Genomic DNA, 17,934 nt, shown 5'->3' on the forward strand with positions numbered 1-17,934 from the left:
GACTCGTGGTTGATGAACCGTAATGTGTCATGTATAGTATGCAGCCTCAGCCTGAATACTATCGATATCGAGCTCAGACGTCTCGTAGCTCATACAACCGAAATTCAAAAAAATCCAAAAAAAGCTCGAAAAAAATTGAGTCATCCAGGCTATGTGTAATATGTAACCCTGTGTGATCATTCATCATGTCAATGTCATCCTGTCCATGCAGACACATACATCAATAACCACACATATGTAACAACAACAACGACATCAACATCAACAGCAGCAGGAACAAGACCTGACATATATAGTCAAATGCGAAGGGTAGTATGCTTTAATTAGTAATTATTGGCGTCGGTGCTACGCTGATAGGTAAGTAGAGACGCGATGGGTAAAGTTAGGGGTGTGTATTGTACCACGATCACGATTCACGATGTTAACAATACAAGCTTTCTTTTCTTTTCTTTTCTTTTCTTTTCTTTTCTTTTCGTTTCGTTTCTGGGGCATTCTTTCCAAGAAAGTTATATTTTGACTGTGATTGATCCTGTACAAAGCCGAGATGTTGATTATGTATAATACACAAGAAGAATAAGAGGTCGAGAACACGGATAAGAGAACAAGAACAAGAACAAGAAAAAGAAAAACAGAACAAGAACAAGGAATTAGCTGTTTATATTCCAAAGTACCATTCCATCAGTCAGACCTTGGGCATAGTATGAGTACGTTCCTTTGAATTTGATCGTGATTGTGAGGATTCCAGGTGTAGTCGTCAAGAAGAAATATAATGCCAAGAATGATTAGAAATGAAATGGGCGAAGCCGAGCGGTAGACGTTATATAGACACAGTGGAGTGGAGTGGAGAAGTGAATTGAGGTGAAAAAAAAAAGATTTGAGGAAAAACGGACGAAGAGCAAACCATGAAATAACGAACATTCGAGCCGAATGCGAGTCGGGATAGTCGATGATATGGTAACTCTATAGTGAAAAAGACAAAAAAGGAAGAAGAAAAAGCAAGAGTGCGAAAGCAACGAGCGAACGAAAGCGATGACAGGAGGGTGATGTGGTGTGATGCGGGTATCCAATCCTGGTCCTGGTACACAACAAAACAAACAAACAAATATATCACTGTAAAAAACACCCAAAATCAGCTCCAAAATCACCAACATCAAAAAAAAAAAAAAAGAAACACGCACCATAAAGTACATCATATTCTGCGTCGAAGCATGCGCAGGCTTAAAATCCGCCTTGAAGCTCTCAAGCTTGAGATCGCGCTGCCCGCTGAGCTGCGTCGCGCTATCTGAAAAGTCTGATGGACCCGTGCCGGGCTCGTAGTGGTTCTTGGCGCGCGAGCAGACGATGTCGGCGTAGTAGACTGGTGCGGGGATGGACACGGAGCGCGTTGCTCGTGCGTAGACGTGGCAGAGCGCGAAAGAGAGATTTTGCATTGCGTCGGCACTAAAAAAAATCATTGTAAGAGAGTAAACCCAAAAAAATGAAAAGAAAAGAAAACCCACTTGAAATTGCTCTCGTCGTAAATGACCGAATAATGCGCAGGCCGACTGGTACCCAACAAACCGCCATGAGTGAGCTGATAATAATCAAACTCCGTCGGATGTCCCAATCCCTCATCAATCGTCGTTCCAGCCGCACAATTGCCCGTGCGGTCCCCATCCTGCGCGAGCTGCGGGAACATGCGGATATGGTGCCGCTTGCCGACGATGATGAGCGTGATCTTCGCGTTGACGTTCATCGCTTTGCATGCGTCGCGGATCTTGGGCAGTTCTTCGTCCAGGACGTGTTGGAATTGGCCCTCGGATACGCCGTCGCGGTAGAAGATTATGCGTGCGCAGGGCCGCCGTCCGGGTTCGACGCGTTCGCGGTACGTGTTGTATTTCGTAAACGCGAACTAAAAGCAGAAAATGCAGAAAAATTGTAAGTAAGTAGCAGAAAAAAAAAAAGGAAAAGGAAAGGGAAGCAACGCACTCTGACCATCTCCTCGAGATCCTGGATGATTTCCGTCTTGCCCTTCTGGACTTTGCTGATCGCGACGTACTTGGCCGTCGTCGAGTCGATGCTACTAACCAGACTAGTAAACGACGGGCGGCCCTCCGCGCCCGGAGCAGGGTGAATCACATCCGCGCCCATAACAATAACAGGATTATGCGGGTCCTGCAACAGCTGATTGTCCGCAAGCACATTATTAATGCCCCCCAGCTTCACATTCACCTTCAGCATCACATTCGCCCAATACTGCGGCTTCGCACCGCGGCATTTCGAACTTTTCAAACACTGCGTCGCAACCCCCCTCTGCACGTCTCCGAAATGCTTCACTTTGGTGTATATCTCGTTCCCGCCCTCAGGGAGAATGACGACGAAGAAACTCGGCACGCTGCCTTTGGTCGTGCGGCACGACAAGCCCGAGGCCGTGAGCTGCCCGATCACGTCCCCCTGCGGATTCAGCGTGAAGAGCATCGGCTGCGTCTCCTCGACGCGCATGCCCACCACCCTTGCAGCAGCGATAAAGTCCCCGACGAGCGCGCGCATATCCGGGAGCTGGAACCGCGGGTCGAACGAGCAGACGACCCAGCGCGGGCCGACGAGCGCGGGGCGGAAGAACTGCTTGTCGCGCATGTTCCACGCGCCGTGCGCGGGGCGCACAGTGCGCTCGCGGCTTGCGTCGCCGTATTTGAGCACGGGCGTCGCGAGCACGCGCGCTTTGACGGTCATGGGCGTCGGCGAGACGGTCAGCCCGAATTGGCGGACGTACTCGGACTGTCCGTATTGCAGGACGTTGAGGCCTTTGCGGATGGTGGCGAGCCGTTCGCCGGGTGTGAGTTTGGAGAAGTCGACGATGTCGGAGGTTTTGCTGTCTGGGATTTGTTTGCGCATGATTTGGCCCGGTGGGACTTCGCATAGCTCGAGCGGGACGACGGCGCCGCCTGTGCCAATCTACAACGTGAAAAGATCAATAATTTGTGTGAGAACAACGCGGAGAAATAGACAGACCTCTGCGCAGATGATATCAGGGAACTGAAGAGGCCGCCCAAACATCTTCCTAAAATACTCCGCGACAGTCGTCGTCGTGCCCTCGCGCGTCTGGAATGTGATCTTATTCGCGCCCTGGTGCGTCAAGCGCGTGATGACGCGCGGGTGGGCGCGGCCGCCCTGGCCCTTAGTGAGCACACGGATGCCCGCGACGAAGCGCTGCAGCGTGACCTTGCCCCTATCCCCCAACTGCGCGAACGTCAGACGCGACGGATCGCGCATCTCCATGTACTCGAGACACAGATCGAGCAGTGCGCCGGAGCGGAACATCATCCCGGTCGAGATGTCGAGGTTGATGTACATCTTGTTCTGGGAGGGCCGGAGGGACTGGAAGTAGCCCCGCCAGAGCTCGATGCCTTTGCCGATGGCGCGCAGCCCCTCGGGGGTGAAGAAGGAGCGCGAGTTGAATGGGTATTTGAGGTTGGGCTGTTGGCGGATGGCGACGTTGAGCGCGGTGAGGGAGGTAGATACGGCGCTGTCGTATGCGTGGCGGCCTGCGATGAACTGGTGGAGGACTCTGCGGGGCGGAAGAAACGCGGGTAAATTGAGGAATTAGGTACAAACGGGATGGATGTACGTACTCGGTATTGATCGCAGCGACCTTGGTCACCTTGATCTTGTACACCTTTGGGGGTTTGTCGTTGGCGGATGGAGGCCCCGCACGAGGCAAAGTTACGTCGAACTGCGCCACACAAAAAAAACGGAGTCAGTTTACATACACACCCACGCATACGGCACGAGGCACAAAGGAAATAACGGTACCGATGCAGAGTCAGTTGGGCCTAGAGGCAGGGCATCCATGGTGTACGCGTTCTTGCGGCCGTCGTATACGGCGGGGTTGGCGAACACCTGAGGAGCAGTGTAGGTCTGGAGGCCCTCAAAGAGCTCCATGTTGAGACGCGCAGGCAGCTTTTCGGGGTTGATAGCTGGACGTCGATATGGTCAAAAAACAGTCTAGGAGTCGCAAAATATGGGGTGCTTACCAACTAGATGAAGAAAAGAGACATCAGAATGACATTAACTGGAATATAGACGACAACTCACCATCATAGTGGTGGATGATATTGTCAGGAATCTCGACAGCAAAGGCGTTGACGATGGTGTTGACGGCTCTTCCGCCAGTTCCATAGCCAGGTCTCCTTACTCCGATTGTTTTTACATGGTGAGCTAAATGAAAGATCAGGACAGTTGATGAAGACGGCGATGAACAGACCTTGAGTGGCAATTGCACCTCCGCGGGCCGCCGCTCCGCCGCGTACAGGACCACCAGCACCTCTGATTGCGGGACCGCCGCGACCACGACCAGCAGTGTTCTTTGGGGGCATAGCAGTGAAGATGGGTTGATTAGAGGAAGAACAATGGCTGGGGGGTTCTGGCAAAGAAGAAATTGGATAACCTACACACATCGAGGCTTATGCTCTTAATATAGTCTCCGCCCGGCTATCCCCGCCTGTTCTTTTCTGCCTTTTTGGGACACTGGATGCATTGGATGTGCTTTGAGGCGGGCCGTGTAGTTGCTCACAAATAGAACGTTTGCGCCATCGATGTACAATAATCCATTCATAACCGATCCCTTTGTATCTTACAAGAAAGACGCCCTTTCTCTCTTTCAACCTCAAGTTAACATGACAGGCCAAACGCCACCCATCCGAATAGCCATTCTTACAGGTGCGATAACACTAAAGCCTCCCTATTGTTCTGCCAATTCTTATTCACACCAGTCAGCGACACTGCTTCCGTCAATCCCACCTTTGACGCCTCTGGTCCCGCTATCAAACATTTTCTCTCCCAGCCACCCTATGCTACCTCATGTCTCGTCCTCGAAGACTTTATCCAGATCGTCCCTGACGAGCTCGCAGAAATACAAAACATCATCGAGCCATGGTGCGCGTCCAACTCTGTCGACTGGATCATCACCACTGGCGGCACAGGCTTTGGGCGGAGGGACGTCACTCCAGAGGTACGGTACGTCTTGATCTAATCGAAAAGAAGACGCTGACATTTCCACCCAACACAGGCGATATCCCCGCTCCTAACCCGCCCCGCACCAGGCCTCGTCCACCTCCTCCTCGCATCCTCCCTCACACACACCCCGCTCGGCGCACTCTCCCGCCCCGTCGCAGGCACCATCGCCAACACCCTCGTCACCACCCTTCCAGGCAGCGTCAAAGCCGTCAAAGAGGGCCTCGCCGCGCTCCTCCAAGATGGCGTCGTGCTGCACGCGATTGACCTTGTACGCGGCGGGACGGGGCGGGAGGTGCACGCCAAGCTCGCTGCGGCTGCGGCTGTAGATGCAGGTGCAGGTGCAAGTGCAAGCGCAGGTGGAGAGGCAGATGCAGATGCAGGCGCGGGCTCGGGCACACGCGAAGTCTTACCCCGAGGAAACGTGCTAGCTGCAAATGACCAAGAGCAAGAGCAGGAGCAGGAGCATGGTCATGATCACAGTCATGGTCATGGGAATCGAAGCCACGCGCACTCTCATTCCCATTCCCATTCCCATTCTCATTCTCATAGCCACTCCCACAGCCGGAGCTCTGGATCTGTATCAGGATCAGGAGGCAGCCACCACCACCACCATCATCATCATCATGGCCACCACACACCATCGCCCCGATCTGATACTGCGCTATCGCGCGATCCCACTTTATCTGGTACGTACATCCAACCCAAGATCTCTTTTTTTTCTTTGGTTCTTTTCTTCTTGCTCTTGCTCTTGTTCTTGTTCTTGTTTTACTGGATGATGCAACTCGGGCATATATCCGCTATTCTAATGTGAGCTACAAAGCGCATATACGGCGTATATATACAGCAGAGTCCACACTCACCTCCCAAAAAAACAAAATCATAAACAAAATGTCCCTGTTCAATCCATACACCCGTCCATACAACACCTTCCCCCCTTCCCCTTCCCATTCCCTCTCCCCTTCCCTCTCCCATCACCATTCCCATTCCTACTCTCTTAACTTCTTTAACTACACCATGAAACGATATACTAACACGAACTCACACACAGTATCCGCGCGCCACAGAAAATCGCCCTTCCCGATGATATCCCTCGAAGCGGCGCTCGCGGCTATTGAGAAGCATGTGCGTGTGTTGGATGTTGTTGTTCGGAAGGTGTGTGTTCCGGTTCTGTTGGTGTTTTGGTTTTTGTTTTTGTTTTTGTTTTTTGTTGGTGTTGGTGTTGGTGTTGGTGTTGCTCGCTCCATTCATGTACGCGGGCGCACGCGCACGTTTTAGCTTTTTCTTCCCTATTTCTCGTTTCTTATTTTTTTCATCTCTGATTTTACATTTCGCATTTCGCATTTCGAATTTCGAATTTCTGACTTTTGCAACGCACAGGTCGACCACACCCTCGCGGGGTACATCCTAGCAGAAGACGTCTTCGCGCCGCACGATGTCCCGCTCCGTCCAACGACGAGTGTGGATGGGTACGCTGTTTCGTGTATGTGTCTGTTTTTTTTTTTTGTTTCTTTCTTCTTTTTTTGTTTGTCTTTTCGATTTTGCTTTTTCTTTGCTTCTGTTCTGTTCTTTTATTTATGTTCTGTTCTTCTATTTATTGCTCTGCTCTGCTCTGTTCTTCTCTATTTTCCCATTCTCTATTCTGCCGTACATCTTCTATCTTCCGTGCTCTTTGCTCTCTTCTCTTCTTTTCCTGCTCTCCTATTTATTCACACCTCCCGTACATCGCGGCGCGGATCACGCGATACGCGTGAATTTCACATGATCGCGATCGTGATCGTGATCGTGATTTCGTGTTCAGGGATGATCACCAGATCATGCGATCATGGCAATCAACCACACACGCCACCCGATATGGTGTGTTAATTGCCTTGTATAGACTTGTGGGTCTCTGGGTACCATACCCCATCGTTGTTCTGAGATAAGATAAGATGGCAGATGGCCACGATAGTTTAATTTGATCTAATCTACCCTTTCCTTTCCTTTCCCTTTCCCTTTCCCTTTCCTCTGCTTGTTGTGTTTCAATTTCTCGTCTTTGAAATTCTCGCCTTTTAACACCTCGTCTTTTAAATTCTCGTCTATTAACACCTCGTCTTCAACAGCGACGTTTCCGCCCGGGACGTATCCCGTTCTCACATCCTACTCATCCTCATCTTCGCATTCGCATTCGACATCGAACGGGACCGGCAATGGAGGCAGGTCCAGCTCGGAAACGAGACCGTACATCTACCGCATCAACACCGGCGCGCCTCTCCCCCTCCCTCCCACAAACCAAAACCACGGAACCACATACACATACGACAGCGTGATAATGGTCGAAGACACCGAGCTCGTCTCAACACACAAACCCTCTCCAACCTCATCAGCGGAAGAAGCGGAGGTGCGCACGTTGGTGCAGGTGCGGGCTGGGGAGAATGTGAGGGTGCCTGGGTCGGATGTGCGCAGGGGGGAGAGGGTTGCGAGTAGGGGTCAGAGAGTTGGGGGAGGTGGGGGGGAGGTGGGGACGTTGGTGGGTGTTGGGAAGAGGGAGGTGGGTGTTTTTTTTTTTCAGATTTTTTTTTTGGATTTAGATTTAGATGCGGTGGTACGGTGGCTTTGCGAAACATTTACTAACTACCTATATCATTTCCTTCTCTGTTTCGTACAGGTGAAAGTGTACAAGAAACCCGTCGTCGCGCTTCTCAGCACGGGCAATGAGCTCGTGGATCTACATTCCTCCTCCTCTGCCTCCTCTGGGTCTTCCTCTGCCGATGCAGATGGAAATGGAAATGAGAATTGGGGCGGGATATACGATACCAACCGGCCGAGTCTCAGAGCTGTCCTTGAGGGCTTTGGGTACGAGGTGATAGATCTTGGGATTGTACCTGACGAGTACGTATATCATCTTTTCCTACGTATCAAAATTCATATAATAATAACTTTCACTTTTCACTTTTCACTTCACACTTCACACTTTCCACTTTCCACTCTACACTTCACACAGCATAACCGCACACACCGAGACACTCCGCGCAGCACTCGACCGCGCCGATCTGGTGCTGACGACGGGCGGGACGTCGATGGGACCGACGGACCTGCTGAAGCCTGTCATTGAGCGGTATCTGCATGGTACGGTGCATTTTGGGCGCGTGGCGGTTAAACCGGGGAAGCCGACGACGTTTGCGAGTGTGCCTGTTGAGGTTGCTGTTGTTGGTGATGATGAGGGTGATGATGAGGGTGAGGGTGCGGGTGATGCTGAGGGTGAAGAGTCTGCGTCTGCATCTGCGTCTGCGGGTGAAGGAGGAGGAGGAGAAGGAGTGAGGGGGAATAAGAGGACAAAGACGAAGACGAAGACGGTGTATAAGCCTGTGTTTGCGCTGCCGGGAAATCCTGCGTCGGCGCTTGTGACGTTTTATGTGTTTGTGCTGCCTGCGCTGCGCCAGATGGGAGGGTGGCCCGAGAAGGAGCGGCAGTTGCCTCGCGTCATGGTCCAGGTGTGTGTTTTTTTTTATATCTCTCATAACATAATCCAAACAAACATCTCTGACAAACTATATCTCCTCCTCCCTTGTACTCGCAGATCCAAGACGCAATGCAACTCGACCCGCGCGTCGAATTCCACCGCGTGACTATAAAAAGCAACGGGTCAAGCACGGTGCTCAAGGCGTATAGCACGGGCGGGCAGCGCTCGAGCCGCGTCGCGAGTTTGGCTGGGGCGAATGGGTTCGTGGTGCTTCCTGCGCTGGATTTGCCCCATGGTCATGGTCATGGACACGGGCAGGGTGGGTTTGGATCTGGGTTTGGGCTGGGAGAGTTGGGCGATAAGGATCTGAGCTCGGGCGCGGGTGTGCAGACGCGCTTGGAGGTTGGGGAGTATGCCCAGGCGATCTTGATTGGGCCTGTTGAGATGGTGTAAAGTGGGAATGGGGGTATCGGGGTGGGTGGCATTGGGTTCGGGTTCGGGTTCTCTTTGTACATTAGGTTGTTGTGATTGTGGAATTTGTAAAGTAAAGCGATGTTGTGTGGGTGTTTGTACTGGGTGCTGTACTGTTAGTTGTATTTTAATTTTTTACATGGAATGATATGTATTTTAACGATGTACATCACGTTAGTGGTTCTTAGCTGGCAGAAAGTTGATTCAAGGCGAGTTGAAAGGCGGAGAAGTTCAAGGTTGGGGTAGTGTAATTGCTTTACAACAGATGATATACTAGATCAGCGTTGGTGATAAGGATGCCATCGAGGATTTGACAGATTAAAAGTGGATTTGGGTGCCAGCCACATCGCGACGGCACTCTGCGTTCGATCCTTCAATTAGAAATGAATAGAACGCATAAAAGTTGTATGAATAGGTTCTCGTATTCAGTACTCAATACTCAAGTACTCAAGGCCAACGACAATCACATGGAAATTTCATATATTCATTGTTCGATACATAACATGTTGCGGTACACTAACAAAGGAGACTCGAAAACTACTACGATACAATTTTTTTCTTTCTTTTAATTTTTAATTTTTTTTTGGGATTTGTGGATGTAGAAAGAGGAACTGAAAATGATGAGAGAACAGGGACGACGAGAACGGGCGAAGAAAGCGAGAGCAGGTGTTGGAAAGCTGGTGATGAGGGATGTGGCATGGGAAGAGCAGGTCGTGATTGTCCATATGATGATAATGATGAGAGAATAGAAAAACAATGTGGAAAAGCATGAAAATCGGAACGTGCGTTGGGCGAGCTACGAGAAAGGTTGGGCATTAGTCAAGGTAAAGGAAGATTGGAGCAGCGAATAGAGGCCTACCTTACGTCGCCCTCTCTTTGCCATTTGCAAAGCGTAACAGTTGTGCCTTGAGCACGAGGTATAGATGCAGGATATATTGAAAATGCTGGTATTCGGATGGTGGTATACTTGTCGTAGATGAGGGTAACCATGAAATATAATGCTGATATATGATGAAGATAGAGAAAGCAGAAGATGAAACAATGCAACTTGGGTCGCGCGAGCTATGAAGAAATTGTGGCATGAGTAAAAGTCGAAGAATGGTCAAAGGCAGCGGATGAAGGCATACCTTACGTCGCGCTCGATGATGAGGTTTGTGCCGTTAGCACGGGGTGTACAAGTAGGATACATTAAACAAGATGATGCGATGGCGATGATAGATGCATAAACCAGATGATGATAGTGGCATAGGAGGAAAAGAGGTCGAGGATGGTTGTGGAGAGAGTGCCACACGGAACGCAGGTAAACTTGAAAGCAGAGGCGGGATACAGATGGATGAGAGGCCGATGGAGTAAGAAACACCATCAAATGGGAAACCGAGTCGAGAGAACTACGAGTAAGCTTTGGTATCAGCAAATTTAAAGGAAGATCGAGGCAGCAATTGAAGGTCTACCTGACGATGGCCTCTCTTCGAAGATTGTCAAGATTCCTCAGAATGAGGGTTGATCATTGGGTGTATCGACACCGTCATCGTTGCCGAAACATTGCGCTGTTGACAAAAGTTTGTTTAATTGCGGAATGGAAGGGAAGGGAAGAGGACTGCTTACGAGGTGTAGTGTTCCACATTTGACAATAATAACCAAGATTGAGACTAAGCAATAAATAGAAGCTTGTGTCGCTGAGGTATTTCAAAATCTCATAGAATAACGCCGACATTTCGCTATCTGTCGGGAAAAGGTCGTGTTCCCCGGTGACTGGGTTCCAACCTAAATGCAGGTCGAAAAAGTTGGGTGGCCTCTCCGGAGGAATAGGCATATTTCTGAGGGTGAGTTCAGGAGGAAATAGGGAGGTCCGAGTCCAACGGCAGAAGTAGAAATAAGCAACTGAGGGGTCAAAAAACCTTAGTAATTTGCCACTTGGCGTGAGGACAAATTGAGTGTAGGGTGTCCCTCGCACGAGCGACGCAACCTCGATTGCAAGGATGTCGTCCCAGGTGAGGCGGTTTGGCAAAGATGTGGACACTGACGACCAGAACACTGGTAAAAACATCGTAACTTGGTTGTGGATGGCGCTGGCACTACCATCTGCTGCTGTGAGGTATATATTCGCTTTACAAGAAAACTGGTTGGAACACGATTAGCAATTGTAATTGATGAGACAACGTAAAAACATACAATCTCATATAGGTCATTTCCCAACACTCTTAAGAGGTCTTGGCGTACTCGCGCATCATGTATCTGTAGTTCGACGAGGCGATCAGAAGTGAACAAAATTATAGAAACAAAGAACGCACGTTTAAAGCGGAAAATTCTTGAGGAAATGGCGAGCGCTTTGTGTGAAATAGCAACTGTCAGCTTTCCAAACATCTTGTGCAGCAGAGGAAGGCAACTCACATTAACCTGTTCCCATCTATGCTGCATAATGATAAGTGCTCTTTCGTGAAACATCTGTTGTGATGTCGGTTGTTCTTGCGAGAGAGTAGTAGGCTCTTGGTTTTGCATAGCATCTGAATTGTGGAAGTCGGGGACAACCACCGCTGTTATTTCGCTTTCGGCTTCTGGTGTGGGATCATTCACGCGAGAAGCTCCATTCCATCTATTCCTTAGCGCTTTAAGGTTCAAGATGGGGGTAAGAAATACGACATTTTCATGAATGAATGAGGTCCTACCGTTGTAACCTTCAGGACCAGACACGCTATACTCACGAATTACCGCGCGACTCGGAGTTCCCCCTACCGGGATAAAGAATGTAGTATAGAGGGATCCAGTTGGATTAGCCATAAGGTGGATCTAGGTTATTAACTAGTAGGAGATGAGAGAGAAGTATGGAGGATGCAAATGTGGCAGGATGCGCGATTTTAAAGCGTTATGCGGTCACGTTGTCGCTGCACTTTAGGGTAAACTTGAGCAAACTTGTCCGACTGTTGTTGATTCGTCAACATACGCGTTGTGCATTGTTTGGCTGCTCCGTCGGCCGGGGGATCCACTCCTCCACTCCCTGGCCGGCCCATCAGAGTCGGGGAGTTACGTGCCAATGTCACGGTGCGCGAGCACGACCCCTTGCTCAGCAGGCAATGTTTCCACATTACCGCTCGCTGGCTGATCGAATGTCGTACTTCGGTGAGCGTACTCCACCTGTGCTTCACAGTGTCGCAGTCTAGCAGACGTGAACCATGTCAGAAGATTCATGCATTACGCAGAGCACTACAGCGTATCTCAACAGGTCAGTGACCTCTGTCTATCCACGAACACTGTTGACAAAGGTTAGTATATAACGGCGATAGTAGATGGTCATCGACATACTGGTGATCCAAGAATTTGCACTACAAAGACTATACCGTACCTCAATCATAGATGGCGACATTATGGAGGACAACGGAACGCCTGAAGCCAGCCGCGACCGATGCAAGCGCGACCAGAGCAATTCGTCTACCCTGTTCCGGGATCCAAGTCGTTGTGTGACCGCTACAAATCACCAATATGAAGTGGTATAGTGGCATAACCTCTATAGTTACCATCCCACTGACCTTGTTCAAACATCCAGCAAGCCATGGACAGGATTGTTATCCACAATTTGTTGACACAGAACAGACTGGAACCAGATGGAGCATACATGTGTGTTGCTTCATACACCCTGCATCATATATCATGTTAGTGTTGTTTTTGAATCAGAATCAGAACTGGAGACACATCTCATGCATTATTTCATAGTTTTTGTGATGATTTTTCAGAGAAATACGTTAGGAATGATATTCCGAACGATATTTCTGTGATAAATCCCAACAAAAAGCACGAAATGATACAGGAAACGTATGTTCCGACAAGAAACCAGGTGGACTGAGCGGTCTGAAGTGGACAGGAGCCTTCTTGGTCTCGGGAAAGGACACCCATGGCCCCACAACCATTTAGGCTCATTTCTTCGTTCTTTCCCATACAAAGGAATTCCTTTGCTTAATGGAAATGCTTCATGGACCGATCCAGATCGAAGGTTCCTGTCACAGACTCTGTAACTTTGATCCATGTCAAATTGATCCCAGGCTTGTAAAAGCGAGTTCGGGATGACCCGAAGCGAGACGGTTTTGCCACCACATGGCGTGTCCTTGTGTCTCGTTTCCCTAGGAGGCACCGTTGATTTTCCAGTGCAGCCAAAATATTCGCTCTTCTTTTCGCAGTTTGGTTCATTGTTTTACGATTCAAGCCTCAACAGACGACACTATGCCCATGGCGAGTCAGTTGCGTGTACACGAATCAGATCGGACAGACCAGAGCCATTTTCTCGCTGAATAGTCCTTCCTTCCAGCCTCAAATATGAAACAGATCCTCAATCGGCAGAGAGATGTTGTAAATGAACAATTGGCGCGTTCATGGCAAATATGGCGTTGTGGGGCGAGTTTTGGATGAGGATTCAACTTTTGAATGCTTTTTTCCCCCCCAGCACCTTCCTCGATCGAGCCTGGTGACCTTAGGGTAGGCTCAATTTCAAGTACCCACAGCGACGGCTACCTGACAAACTAAACGCCACGCGCACCCTGATTGTGCCTATATCCGGTTATTCAGAATCAATACTTCCGATTTAGGCCATTTTGATGGAAAGTTCAACTTTCGTTTTGTTTTGTACATAGGTTTACTGTATAAGGAATTTAATTGTTCAATGACATTCCATCCAGCCATAAACTGTTTTAACTAATGTGGACAATAATATCCTAGCTGTTCATGTAAACGCATCCATGATGTTCTGTAGATAAAGTGAAAAAAGAGAAAAATTGACCGAGGATTACAAAGCTGTCCAAAAGTGGAAAGAATTAAGGATCAAAGGGTATACTGAACGAGAAATAAATAAGAACCAAAGAATAAAGCTAAAGCTTCACTGTTTCAATAGTAATCTCGCGTATGTGTCTCGTCAGTTTCAGTCCGTCCGCGCATAAAGGATTCGTCACGATGGCTGCTGGCGACGAAGGGATCAGCGCTGGGCACTGGGTCGAAAACAGCACTCGATGCCACCCAAGAGGACAAGTTGGGAAGCATGGTTCCTCCCCTGGTTGGCGTAGTTATCGAAAGGGCTGACCTCATCTGGCTGACTTTTCTCGGTGTCGAAGGCTGATTGGGCACTCCTTCCTCCGCTAGGCGATTCCGTGTTTGCCCAGATGGCAGGGTACTTGTTGAAGATTCCTCATTTACGCCAGTTTCATTGGCACGTGGAGGTGGTGGAGGCGAAGAAGGCACTGCTGAACCAGAAGTCGTAGCAGAGGCTCGTAAGTTCTGAACGGTACGGCTAAGAACCTGGAACATCGAGGCACGATCAGGCCAGGCTGGTAACCTGGCAGACGTATTGGGGAAGACAAAAGCCTGGCGTTGCGGTGAAGGCGGCAAATGAGGAGATTTGGGATCGTCTCCATGATTGGTAAAGGTGGAATGTATTGAAGAGTCGGACAGGCCACGCCTGCGCAGTGTCCGCTGGAGTAGTGGAGGAAGGTAATCAGGCTCTTCGTCAATGTCCTGCGGTCTTTCCACATCTATCACAGCATCAACATTGCGCGAAAGCCTGTTGGCATTCTTTCTTCCATTTGATCTTCCAATGGTTGCAGTGGATAAATCTGAAGAATTCATAAATGACGGAGCCTTTCGAAGGGTTTGGTTCGGGTTCGATGTTGAAGGTACCACCACCCACGGATCTAATTCAACATTCCGAGGTGCTCCGGCGAAAATGTCCATCAGACCAGACGATGTTCCTTGTGTCGACATAGAAGTATCCGCCGATGATTCGGTAGCTGGTATTGGCTGAGCAGAAAATGTGCTGGTTACGGCTCGTCCTACACCAGACCCTGAGAATTCGACGTTGACAGTCGTTGCAGATGCTGCAAGAGCCGGTCCCAGCTTCGGAACAAACCTGGGAGGGCGGACAGTGCTATTCGAGGCTCCAGAGCTCGTTGAACGCGCCAGCCCATTTCGGTTGGGAGAAGCAAAAGTTTCGCGTCCAGTTGGTGAGAAAAGTTTTGAAATAGGTGCCATCCATGCAGTGACACCACCTTGCGTTGCCGCATCTCTCTCTTTTTCTCTTTCCCTTCTCTCAGCCTCCACTTTTCCAGGGTTCAGTGCCAGCTCACTAATGCGTGGTGCTGAAGACGGGTCAAGCACTACATCATTCAAGGTTACACGCATATGACCCATCTCCGTGAATATGTCCTTCACAAGCTTAAACAACACGCGCAGGTCTTTTCGATTACACGTCGTCACCGTCTTCTCATCCTCCAACAGCATCCGGAATTGAGAGCGAAGGCCAGTGGCATCAGCGACAATGTTTGAGACTGTACTGCGAGAAAGGTGTCCAACGTCGGCTCCTTTCAGGTGTTGTCGTTTTAGACGATTGGTGAGGGTCAACGCATCGGTCTGACTGAGTCGATTGAACAGATTCGTAACTCTCTCCAAGATAGCCGACACGTGCGAAGACTGCGATTGAGATTCTGAAAATGAAGATGTTTCTGACTGTTGTTCGTGCGGAGACAGTGATGAAAAATGTAAAGGAAGAGGAGAAGGAGACAACGCCGAATCCAACAGAGGGTCTGTTTGCGTCGCTCGCGACCGCGTCAGCAGCAACAGCGGTTTACGTGCGTTGGACCTCTCATGCTCGTCGTAGCCTCCATCATCTTGTATTTCATAGCTGATAGGTGACTTGGAGGGAGAAATGCGTCCAAAGGAGTTCCATTTATCTCCTGGGGCGAGAGATTCTGTGAATGAGGCCGGAGAGCGAGTAGTTTCGGGTGTTAAGGGTTCTTGAGAGGGAATATAATGCCGACGCACGTCGATATTTTGTGGAGCCGAACGTCGACGAGAGCGACCTTCAGTGCTGGTATTCCGATGGCCTTTACTAGGTGTTGACTTGGAGCAAAATAAATTTTAGAACAAAAAAGTCATTTCATATTTGAGTACTTACAATAAAATCTTTCAGTGAGATTGATGGAACACTTCCAGAATGGAAATGCCTAGAATGTGGGGTATTGGCTAAAAAGAATCAGTTTACATAGAGTATTGACTAGACAAAATTATGATTACCTCCAGAACGTGGCAAAGGCGAGGCGGTAGCTCGCTGTTCATCTAACTCTTCTTGCAGAGCGTGCAAATCCTCCCTTGATTCGGTTAATAGATGTTGCAGTTCGGCATTGTCCCGCTTAAGCGTTTCGTTGTCTTGCACTAGAGATTCCAGCACTGTCGTGAGTTGTTCTTCCTCAACTTTGGCGGTCACACCCAGATGCTGCTAGAACATTTAAAATTCAGGTGGCAGCATCAAAGAAATGATACGCACTGAATTACGGAAAGAGTCAAGTCGTGATTTTGCTTCCTGCAGAATGGTTTCGGAAAGTTCCAGGCGACTATGTCGTTTCTCTTCCAAGCTCTCCTGAAGGCGTCGAACCTCACTTTGGAGTTTAGCTACAGAAAGGGTATTATTAGCATCGGCAACCTCATTCCAAAGGGGACAGGCTAAGTAGAGGCTGACCTGTTTTTTCCTTCAAAGCAGCAAAACGAGATTCTGCTAGACGGGCCCGATGCGTTTCTCCATCCCTCTCTTGCTGCATGTCGTCCCTTTCCTTCAGCGCTGCTGAAAGACGAGTATCCCACCCCACAGACCGTGCATGGTGGGCAGTCAAGCGAGAAATCATTTCTCTGGCTTCTTGAAGTTCTTGCAGAATAGTTTTGTTGGAAACTTCGGTAACTTCATTGTTAACAAGAGCCTGATTCAGTTTCTATTGATAAAAACCTGTCAATGGAAGGTTTTGAAGAAAAAAACACAAAACACCACCTTCTCTAGTTGCGCTTTCTCTCGAGAGAGTTCCTCAAGTTCGTTTTGGAGTTCGTCGTTGGTGACCTGGGAGGTCAGCCGCTCGACTGTTGGCATGTATTGACCATTGCTGCTCTGAAGTCCACGCTGGGAAAGCATCGTTAATCGTCGCATATGCATGGGTATTGAGAGGTGAACAGACCTCGCTCTGTCGAACATAAGCAGCGTGTCGTTGTAATAGTGCTTGTCCAACCTCTGAGCAAGTTGATTGTCAGTCGAGGTTTTAAAGGAAGCGAGCGATAGCCATACCAGCACTCAACACCAACCGACTTCCCAGCCGTGACTTCAGCTCAAGCCATGCCTTCAAATTCTCGCAATCATCCTTCCCACAGCAGCAAGAGAGTGAAACTACTGGATCCGGCGAAGGTACACGAGAAAAATTGGCCAACGCCGCCGTTAGGTCGTCAATTGTGCTCGTCGCATGGTACAGGCTGCTTGTTAAGGGGGTTTCTGGCGTCGTAGGCCGGCTCGAGTCAGGAACATTCATGATGGATTAGTCGGATATGCTAACGTATTTCCAGGTTATAGAATTTGTTTAGACCTCATTACAAGTCCGCTGGCAGGGCATAAAGAAAGAGTTTCGGTCCATTGACTTCATTATCGCGGTTAGAGTGCAGAGCACGTGATCACGTAAGTACCTGATCTTCCTCCTGGCAGAGCTCCGATCTCTTGTCTCCTTAAACCATTACCACCTGGAGTCTGGCAGACTCTGTTTTTGTTCATTTTTGGCAGTGATAATCGTATGAACTTGAAGCACAAGAGCACTATCATACAACCTCAAAGCCAATGCTGGACATGACACTTGGGATACGTCTTCGTCAAAGTTATGGCATGGGACAACGAGAACTTCCGGAACTTGAGAGCCTTTATTTTGACAGCAATTCGTGAATGTTGGGCAACTTCGCAATAGATGCACACTCTCAGCAACACGCCCGTCGTCACTGTCGTGGAATAGTCACTCCTATTTTTGGTGCTCTATTTCCGCCAGAAGTCATTTATAATTATTTGATTTGATTGAGCTGAGTAATGTATATGTTGCAGGGTTGACTGCAGGGAATGTGTGAATAACTGGACAAGTAATACATGAGAGAAACGAATTGTGTGAAGCCCGGAAAGGAGGTGAAATAAAATGATCGGTCTATGCCATACACGACATTCAATTCTGAGATCAGGGAGCAACGAAGAGATAGATATAATA

General features: G+C 49.1%; 4 protein-coding genes across 4 annotated transcripts; 1 reads left to right on the top strand and 3 right to left on the bottom strand.

Annotated features, from left to right (window-relative positions):
- Positions 1–27: 27 nt before the first annotated feature.
- On the bottom strand, positions 28–4,355 carry JR316_0004305 (Protein argonaute-1; the record flags this gene model as incomplete). Its single annotated transcript, XM_047890074.1, has 12 exons — positions 28–88; positions 220–283; positions 402–529; positions 917–960; positions 1,179–1,440; positions 1,500–1,891; positions 1,969–2,934; positions 2,992–3,547; positions 3,612–3,712; positions 3,793–3,956; positions 4,075–4,197; positions 4,244–4,355. The coding sequence occupies 12 exons, from the start codon at positions 4,353–4,355 to the stop codon at positions 28–30; spliced, it is 2,973 nt and encodes a 990-aa protein (XP_047749835.1).
- A 300-nt stretch (positions 4,356–4,655) lies between these two features.
- Positions 4,656–8,887, top strand: JR316_0004306 (Gephyrin; the record flags this gene model as incomplete). Its single annotated transcript, XM_047890075.1, has 10 exons — positions 4,656–4,698; positions 4,752–4,990; positions 5,048–5,474; positions 5,545–5,685; positions 6,044–6,147; positions 6,373–6,475; positions 7,095–7,522; positions 7,640–7,863; positions 7,976–8,465; positions 8,552–8,887. The coding sequence occupies 10 exons, from the start codon at positions 4,656–4,658 to the stop codon at positions 8,885–8,887; spliced, it is 2,535 nt and encodes an 844-aa protein (XP_047749836.1).
- A 1,506-nt stretch (positions 8,888–10,393) lies between these two features.
- Positions 10,394–11,683, bottom strand: JR316_0004307 (uncharacterized protein; the record flags this gene model as incomplete). The annotated part of the gene is made up of 5 exons (XM_047890076.1): positions 10,394–10,452; positions 10,511–11,024; positions 11,078–11,140; positions 11,197–11,250; positions 11,297–11,683. 5 exons carry the CDS (start codon positions 11,681–11,683, stop codon positions 10,394–10,396), a joined length of 1,077 nt encoding a protein of 358 aa, XP_047749837.1.
- A 2,091-nt stretch (positions 11,684–13,774) lies between these two features.
- JR316_0004308 (uncharacterized protein) lies at positions 13,775–17,223 on the bottom strand (the record flags this gene model as incomplete). Its single annotated transcript, XM_047890077.1, has 8 exons — positions 13,775–15,778; positions 15,834–15,901; positions 15,953–16,151; positions 16,203–16,327; positions 16,395–16,641; positions 16,698–16,823; positions 16,879–16,931; positions 16,986–17,223. The coding sequence occupies 8 exons, from the start codon at positions 17,221–17,223 to the stop codon at positions 13,775–13,777; spliced, it is 3,060 nt and encodes a 1,019-aa protein (XP_047749838.1).
- Between the last annotated feature and the right edge of the window lie 711 nt (positions 17,224–17,934).

Source organism: Psilocybe cubensis, chromosome 4, assembly GCF_017499595.1.
Source record: "Psilocybe cubensis strain MGC-MH-2018 chromosome 4, whole genome shotgun sequence".
Classification (NCBI taxonomy): Eukaryota; Fungi; Basidiomycota; class Agaricomycetes; order Agaricales; family Agrocybaceae; genus Psilocybe; species Psilocybe cubensis.